The sequence below is a fragment of the Pocillopora verrucosa genome, chromosome 14 (genome assembly GCF_036669915.1).
Source record: "Pocillopora verrucosa isolate sample1 chromosome 14, ASM3666991v2, whole genome shotgun sequence".
Lineage (NCBI taxonomy): Eukaryota > Metazoa > Cnidaria > Anthozoa > Scleractinia > Pocilloporidae > Pocillopora > Pocillopora verrucosa.
Genome location: NC_089325.1, coordinates 18,366,163 through 18,375,119, shown reverse-complemented (window position 1 = coordinate 18,375,119; position 8,957 = coordinate 18,366,163). Strand labels below are relative to the sequence as shown.

At 37.8% G+C, this 8,957-nt stretch overlaps 1 protein-coding gene across 1 annotated transcript in view; it reads left to right on the top strand.

The window, feature by feature from the left end:
* Positions 1-121: 121 nt before the first annotated feature.
* Positions 122-8,957, top strand: part of LOC131787683 (fibrillin-2) — a 42,488-nt gene continuing 33,652 nt past the window's right edge. Inside the window, exons 1-11 of the mRNA XM_066161340.1 lie at positions 122-170; positions 362-484; positions 2,462-2,614; positions 3,114-3,263; positions 4,548-4,670; positions 4,989-5,111; positions 5,400-5,549; positions 5,638-5,787; positions 6,449-6,571; positions 7,150-7,299; positions 7,432-7,584. Coding sequence (XP_066017437.1) covers positions 161-170; positions 362-484; positions 2,462-2,614; positions 3,114-3,263; positions 4,548-4,670; positions 4,989-5,111; positions 5,400-5,549; positions 5,638-5,787; positions 6,449-6,571; positions 7,150-7,299; positions 7,432-7,584 — 1,408 coding nt within the window. The 5' untranslated portion in view covers positions 122-160. The remainder of the gene's footprint in view (positions 171-361; positions 485-2,461; positions 2,615-3,113; positions 3,264-4,547; positions 4,671-4,988; positions 5,112-5,399; positions 5,550-5,637; positions 5,788-6,448; positions 6,572-7,149; positions 7,300-7,431; positions 7,585-8,957) is intronic.

Here is an 8,957-nt window from a genome sequence, read left to right as displayed (position 1 = left end):
GGCCTATTTTTATTCCAAAGATATAAATGAATGCTACCCACCAGGATTGTCATCTGAGCACAAAGACTTGGCTCACATATGTCACGATAATGCAAACTGCACCAACACGAAAGGATCTTACTACTGCACGTGTCTTAATGGTTACTCTGGATTAGGAGACATGTGCACAGGTATGGTTCTTTTAAGGCTTTAAGGCGCTGTAAAGACTCATGATGAACCTGGAGTTTCTTGCCACGGAGATTCACAATAGAAAACCTTAAGGCTTAGGATAAACCTTCTAAGAAGAAAACAGTGAAGAACTTGAACATTGTGGATACATCGAGTAAAACAGATGCAGTTATTTTAACCTTGTCATCATTAGATATCGATGAATGCGGTACTGGTACGCACAACTGTCACGCTGACGCAAACTGCACCAACACCAAAGGATCATTTTATTGCACGTGTCATACTGGATACTCTGGAGATGGGGCTAGTTGTGAAGGTAAGTTCAATGGACGGCAATTGTTCGGTAACAATCGCGCTTAAGCTTATATTAGAGTGGTTTAGCAAGAGGACGAGAACGTCATTTCAGAACGGCGCGCGCAGCAAAAATGCCGAGAAAAAACTGGGTCGAGAACGCCGTCGCGTTGTGTAGAAAAGTGACTTAGCAGTCGTTTCAACGAACCGCCCATGTTATATTTGTTCTTGAATATCCTAACGTTGGCTCCTTAGGATCATTATCAGCTTTGAATTTTCGGTTTCATAGACCGCTTGAAGGACAAAGAAATTATCCTATTTGAGATTCACTCTAACAAGCACAAACCCAGGATAGTTTACTGCAAGTGAGTTGTTAATATGAATCCACATGGGCAAGTTTATATTCCATTCCAGTTAAGACTCGAGTCTGCAGATTCATCTATCAAATTTTGAAGCCCACTAAATATTTTTTTCTATGATTTGTGATTTGTATCGCTGTCATCCATTTCGTGCTTCTAGATTTCAGCACTACTCGTTTTTCTTCATAATTTTGCAAAGTATAATTTGGAATTGAAATCGTCGCCGTTTTTTCCCTTGTTTACTGAATATTCTTCTCTATCAAGACAGTGCACCTCTTTTGAGCACCACCTTCTTAGAGTTGCATTGCATTTTGTACGGAGTTATCAGGAGTTATGGCGAAAACGTGTAGAGATAGAGTTGTTTACAATGAGTTCCCGTTTAACTACGAACGAATGAAATGCACTCAAACTAGTCACCAACGAAACGGTTAGACTGAGAAATCAGACTTAGTTCCTGTTTTATTTTGTTTTTGTTTCATTTAATTTTTTAACGAATAAAGTCGTTCAAGACTGAATCAAATTAATAGATTTAGAAAGCCGTGCCGAAATCAAGTTGATTGTTATTTTCTTTCGTAGATGAAGCCCAAACCCGAGCTATTCTCAAATTTTTTTTATCTCTGACTTCAATTCGCAGAACACTTTTTAATCACGGTTAAAACGACAATGACAACAAATAACACTGAATAATATAGCAGGTAACCTTCGTGTTGTTTCATTTTGATAAACTTCAACATGAAGCAAGTTTAATTTATTGATGAATTAATTCACGATAAAATTAACAGCGCCCGTTCTTAGAGTTTTCATACACGATTTAAGAAATGTATCAAAGAAAAGCCCTTACGTTGCTTAAAGCCACGCTCAATCACAAAAGGTAACTGAGACCTAAAATCTTAGATCGCTTGCTAACGATCGTGTTTCCTTTCGGTAATCCAGAATAAATGTAGCGGTAAATTTTCACAAATTCACCGAATAAAACAAAGAAAGGAACTGGTTATCTTGGAAATGAGTTCTGAAATCATTTCAAACAGCATTATCTCGTTTATAAGTGCACAATTAACGCAAATCCTAGGCGTTTTGATCACGACGAGAAAACCAGGGAAATGACATCCTGAACTTGATGGGGAGAACGGCAACGCTAACACCGGAAGTCGAAATATAGTCGTGTCCAGATTATCCGCGCGCTTTCCCGTTCTGAAATGACGTTCCCGTCCTCTCGCTAAACCACTCTATTGAAACGAGATGTGTCTTCTTCATAATCGTGGTGTACTCTATATTGAGTGACCGTCTTACTTGGTGCATATACATATATGTATATCTCGTGTTCAAAAACTCAATTCACTTTAAAGTACTGTAACAATACAAAGTTTCATCTCTATACAGTATAAAGAAGCCTTGTCAAAACAGCCATGTCAGTTACTTTCACTGCATACATATCAAACAAACATAGTACCTATCTAGTAAAATACTCCCTCCATAAACGCGAAATCCTACATGCATTTATATGATCATTACGATCCTGGTCTTTTTCTAGCCGTTGCAACACATATTGGGCTATCTGTATCTTCGTTATCAACAAAAATGTTCCACCGAATCAATTAAAAAAATAACTCATTAATGAAGTAGCTTTTCTTTGCTCACTACAGATATTAGTGAATGTCAGATTCAGAGCCTCGCATCTCATCACATCACTCAGTATTCCCACACTTGCCACAATGATGCAAACTGCACAAACACCAAAGGATCATTTTATTGTTCGTGTCACCACGGATATTCAGGCGATGGTGTGAATTGTTCAGGTAAAAATAAAAAAAGTGTTCGTCAGAAATTTCCGTCTCTTAACTTTTCACTCCTTAGAGCGACCAAAACGAAGTTCATCCAACGATATCAATACATTTTCAAGGATAAAGGCGATAAAGAAAAGAAGGACATCACTTAGGTTATAATATTTGGTTGGACGCGAAATTCTTGGAGCTGACGTTACATAAGATGTATTGTATACAGCGAGGAGAATTTTTTTAAGATCCTGGGAACGAATGGGTTAGCAGAAGAAGACAATTCAAAGCCAACAAATCTACGTTCAAATGACATAGGGAATCCCGACTTGAGCAACCCAGTTATAAACCTAATAAAGTTTGAATTAATTCCTCCCAAAATAGTCTGAGACATGACGCAAAAAGAAAGTAAATGAAATGTTATTCTATGATAGATGTATAGAAACTCTGTGTAGGCCTTAGCTCAGCAAAATTCGATAAACTAGACACTCAGTAATGTTTAAAAATGTTTTAATCCTTTTAGATATCAACGAATGTTTCCCTGATCTGATTTCTGATGAGCATTCTGATATGGCTCCCAACTGCCATGTCGATGCTAACTGCACCAACACAAAAGGATCATTTTTCTGCACGTGTCTAGATGGTTATTCTGGTAACGGAGTTTCATGTGTAGGTAGGTGATTCTCGTGAAAGATATGCTGTCATCAGGTGTAAGCTCTATCGGTATTCAATTGAAGTTGATAGAAGGTTAAGATTTATCGTACTTTGAAGTTATCGCTCCAATGCAAGATCGTCATTTATGAAATAATTATGGTTGAGTAAATCTCAAACTCCCTTTTCAATGTGCCAGTCTCGACACTAACTAGCTTTTTCCAAAAGGTGAATAGCCATTTATTTAGGAATATTATTAAGTGCTATTTAAATTTCACAATTTGGAACCTAATTCACGTGCGCTAAATTTTAATCCAAATTCATCAGGTTTTTTCAAAACTAATTTGCCACAAAAGTTACGTCCTGACTTAAGACTTACTTTCATCACAACACAACAGACTCGTTGTCATTGAGGACGTAGTCCTCTTGCTTACAGCTTTACTGGGGGGATTCTAAAGAAATCGTGCGAAGAATCTGTTTAACATTTAGGAAATTGTCTGATTGCTACAAAAACTGATTTTGAGAGAAAATCTGAGGTGTGAATCTCTTTAATTTACATCAGTTTAAAGAAGAAAGCATTTCTTAAATGAAAGGTATTCCTTTTCCACTAGAAAAGAAATGTTAATTTTAGCACAAGAAGGGTGTCGTTCATGATGTCGAGACTAAGAGAATGTCCAGGCTCAAGAGGAAAACGCCTTTCAAGACAAAACTGAAAAAAGCGAGGGAAACGCTCGTTGTTTAAGTAACCTCACCGGAGGGAGTTTAGTCTCATGGTTGTTGAACATGGATGGTTAACTGGGATGGAAATGATAGCGGAAATTGAACAAGCAAATGAGATAAAAGGAGATGCATTTGAGAAGCAAAAACGGTGGCAGCCTCAAAAACCAAGCATCACTTCAGTGCTGCATCATATCCATATCTCCGATTTCGAGAAGTTGCCAACTAAGTAATATATTTACGGAGAAAATTTGAAGTAGGTGACAGGCGTGTTTAAATGGGCAACTGTAACTGATCAACTGACGTTTAAATATTGTCAAATTTTTTTCTTCTTAACTTCATCTGATTTTTATCAAATTTGATGTCGGTGTTGAATTCTGCTAGCCACCTGCTCGAAAACTCCTGATCCATTTTACTTTCTTGTAAACTTGTTATTAGCATATCTTCCCTGCTATCTGAAACTTTCTTGCTCGGTCTCCGTGCACTTGATCGAAGGCTTTTTAATTGAGGGTTCTTGAATATCATTGCACTGAATAGAACATGATAAAATGTGCATTAGAACCCAAGCCCTTACATGCTTGTATTGTAGATATTGAGGAGTGTGAAATAAACAAAGATAACTGTCACATGGACGCCAACTGCTCTAATACAAAAGGCTCATTTTACTGCACATGTCACACAGGATATTCTGGGGATGGCGTCCTCTGCAATGGTATGTTGTGGGACCATTAGTTTTATTTCTTATCATCCTTTATACTGGTGAAAAAAGGTAATTTGGTTTCATTAATTTGGTTGATAATGTAAATTGGCCACCGCAAAGAGTTTCAAAGCTGAAACATTGACTGACCATTGGCTTTCTTTATGGAAATGAAATACTCATCACAATTTTTTTAAACAGTATTTCGCTAGTTTGCTGAGCAAAATAGCAAAATGCATGTCACAAGAGACACCAATAAAAAGAGATGTACGTTTTGTTGAAAAAGGTGGTGGACATAGTTTCTGTTAAACTGTAAATAAAATATATTTTCAGACATCGAGGAGTGCGCCATTGATTCAGACAGCTGCCATGCTGATGCTAACTGTACCAATACAAAAGGCTCTTTTCACTGCACCTGTCGCCATGGTTACTCTGGAGATGGAATAAAGTGCATAGGTAATTTTAATCCAATGTTGGATTAGGGATCGGTTAATCATGATTGGTATTTTGAATGTCTTAAATTATCCGGGAACCATTTACTTGCATACAATCAAAGTTAATCTCTTGATTTCAATATTCTCGTAAGCTGCGTAGTAAGCTCCTCCGTGCCTACGAGGATTGCAGTTCTCCATGAGAACTGTGTGATGTCAAAGAGCAATCCAAGCTAGAGCGTCACTTTTTAATCTACAAATAAAATAATTACGATTTCAAATCTCGTTGCATTCGACCTGTTTATCTTTTTAGATGTGGACGAGTGTTTCCCAGATCAGATATCTAATGATTATCGCCATCTTGAAAACAACTGCCATGCTGACGCAAGCTGTTCCAACACTAAGGGTTCCTTCTTCTGCACCTGTCATACGGGATATTCTGGGGATGGAGCGGTATGCATAGGTTAGTGGACAGTCATATCCCTTTCCTCCTTCTCGTCACGAACATTTATCATTTTAGGACTCATTTTCTTCTTTACTTTCATCAAAAGATATAAACGAATGCGACGATTTGACATTGTCGTCGGAGCACCAAGACATGGCTCACATATGTCACGACGATGCTAATTGTACAAACACAAAAGGATCTTACTACTGCACATGTCTAAATGGATACTCTGGATCAGGAGAGAAATGCAAAGGTAAAAATGATAGATAACTGCTTGGATTCTCGTTAGCTCATGTATTTAACTATTTCTCACTTGTTTTGAGTATTCGTTGTCACTGAATAAATTTTTATCTCGAGTTCAGTTTATCTGCAATTAAAGGCAATGGCGCAAATTACAAAAATATGCTGTTTGGTGGCAACGTGTCACCTAAATAAGCAGAAAATTCCGCGACTCAAATGGACATAAGAATTTAAAAAAAGGCAGAACGAAAACAGGCCAAAACAATTGAGGAAATTGATAATATGCAACTTGCTACTACAGTCAACAAACCTGTGTCTAAATTGCAAGTAAAAAGGTTTTTTATTCGAAATGGGTGGGATCGAGGTCATTGGTAGTCGTGATAAGAAAGGTTTTTGCTAGTCTCATCATTTTCTGGAAGACCAGCGTGATTCAGGCAATCAGTCAAAAACACTGACTTGTAAAGAGATGACAAAAATCTTCAATCAATCAAAAATATAACTTACTGGAGTAACACAAGCGGAAAAATAATTCATTTTTACATAAAGTGGATGTGAGTTGGAGGGCCTGAATATGAGTCGATCCTTTTTCTTAAAATTTTGAAGCAAGCTGGCATGCGGCTTTCCAGCGTAACTCGTCTAATACTAGTTCGTTTCGATGTTATTTCTTTCGCAAGATATTGACGAGTGCACATCTGGAACACACAACTGCCATGTCGATGCTAATTGTACTAACACTAAGGGATCGTTCTTTTGTATTTGTCATACGGGATATTCTGGTGATGGAATAACTTGTGGAGGTTAGTAATATGGTTTCTATATGGATCATTTATAAATTTCAAACGACGTTGGCTTCCGTTTTTACTGTTCATCCTTCCAGTGTAAATGGTGCAATCAACAGTTACGTTTCTGAAACAAAGTAGTATGATGACCTGAACTGTAACCTGTCATTAGTAAGTTGCTTCTTAAACTAATGTTTTCCCTTCTCAAATTTTACTGATTAGATTTATATCAACAGCAAAAACCTATTGAATAAAGCTAGCCGGATGAGGCTATGGTATACACATCAAACTACTGTGATAGCTCCCTTTGTGGTGCTAATGAATCCAAGATAGCTTTAAATTAACAAAGTTTCCACCCATATGCTTTGTTTCTAGAGAAATTATGTGCCTATTATGTGCCATTTTACACGAGCCGATAATTATCTCATTCTGTTTTCCTTTCTGGCCCAAGCTGAGGTTAAACATTTTACACCTTCTTTGGCAAGAATTGGAAAACCAATTAACGTGCTTATAACGAACGTTTGAATAAGAATAGATGCGCCTTTCCTCAAACTGATTGGTTATTTGTATCGACTGATAGTTATTTTTCGATGCAGATATAAGTGAGTGCGAAACAGAAGGCCTGTCACAAGAGCATAAAGGTTATGAGCATAACTGTCACTCCGATGCAAACTGCACCAATACAAAAGGATCCTTCTTTTGTACTTGCTTAAACGGATACTCCGGAAATGGCGTGGATTGTGTTGGTGAGCTGATGTAGAGAGATACCTTCTTGAGTGTGTGCGAGTGTGTGATAGCGAGGGAGGGAGGCTTGTTCTCACGGTTAAGTCGGTCTATTGAGTGAGATGTCTTTGTTATCACTGTTGTTTTCTATCTAGATATAAATGAATGCCACGCAAACAATTTGGCTCAAGAACACGTGGATGAATATTCTCACAACTGTCACGCTGATGCTAACTGCACTAACACTGAGGGATCCTTCTACTGCACGTGCCTCAATGGTTATTCTGGTAATGGAGTTGCCTGTGTGGGTACGTTTATACGGTATATGTATGAAATGAAGAAATTCTAAATTTATATCAGTGACCAAAATGGCGAAAAGATTTTTCAGCATGTCTTTTGAGAGAACTCCTGATCCAGTGTTTGAAGATACAAGACACGTTATACGTGGAAAGCTGTGGTGGGGCTAATTATAAAGCAAGAGCTAAAGCAGTGATTTAAGCTTATTCGATGATGGTTAAAAGCTCACATTTTGCGAGGTTCACCGCGAAATGTGATCAATAATCATATAACCTGGAGTAATATCTACTAAACCATGGAATGGAGAGTTGATACAAAGGCCATATTAAGCTGGTACATAAGAATATTCTACCTGCGTGGTGACTTATTTGACCTCCGTCTCATAACGATGATTATTTCTTGTCAGAATTGACTTACCCAGACTGAAAAAATCCTTTTCCATATTGTTCCGTGGGCTTATTTCGTGTTTTAGGGTCCGATTAATAGTGTGAGCTGCAACTAAAACTCTACTTAACAATAAAACAAGCTCGTTTAGTAATTAGTAGTTATTTGATGAGGGCTCAATCGACTATCACGCCCAGAAATCAAGAGTGAATAATCGAATTGTTTTGGTATAAGTCTACTTGTCGTTCAGAGCTCAACCACAAGATAGGCTCATCTTTGATTTTGTTCCTTAATTTTTACACCTGCACTTTACTCTCTGTCTATCACGGAATAGATAGTAAGTAGCGCAGCCAATCAGATATCTATGTTACTGATCTTCTGGAGAACTTGAATATAGAATTTTTCCAGCGTGCGGGCAACAAAAATCTGATCTAAATAACTGTAGAATCTCTCAATCAATCAATACACTAAATGTCTCGTAGAAGTAGAGTAACCTTGCCTTTTACAACCACAAAACCGTGGTCATGATCCTACCCACCTCGCCGATGTTCATAATGCATCGCCTTGACAAGCATGATCTTAACATCTCGGTCAGAGGTTATAAAGTAAGGAAGCAGCTAGAGCACCCAAGAAGTGGAGGAAAACACAACTACGTCTCATGTTTCTCCCTATACTTCTTTCGTGCTCTAGCTGCTTCTTTCGTGCTTTACAACAAAACAGATTACGGTCAAGGTTACTTTACTTGTTAATTGCGAATAATGTAATTTAACTGAGAAGAGTCACCCCGTGGCTGTTGAATAAATCATTGTTATCATTGTTTGTCTGGCACAAAACCTGCAAGTGAGGGTTCCAGGATATTTATTAACCGCCTTGTCAAGTGCACCGCACCACACAGCAAAGCACTGTATATACGAGTGGAAATAGGTAACTACACATCAAAAACCTAGTTGTTCACAAAAAAATTGCACGGATTTCTAGTTTGCTAGCATCGCCTTTTTAA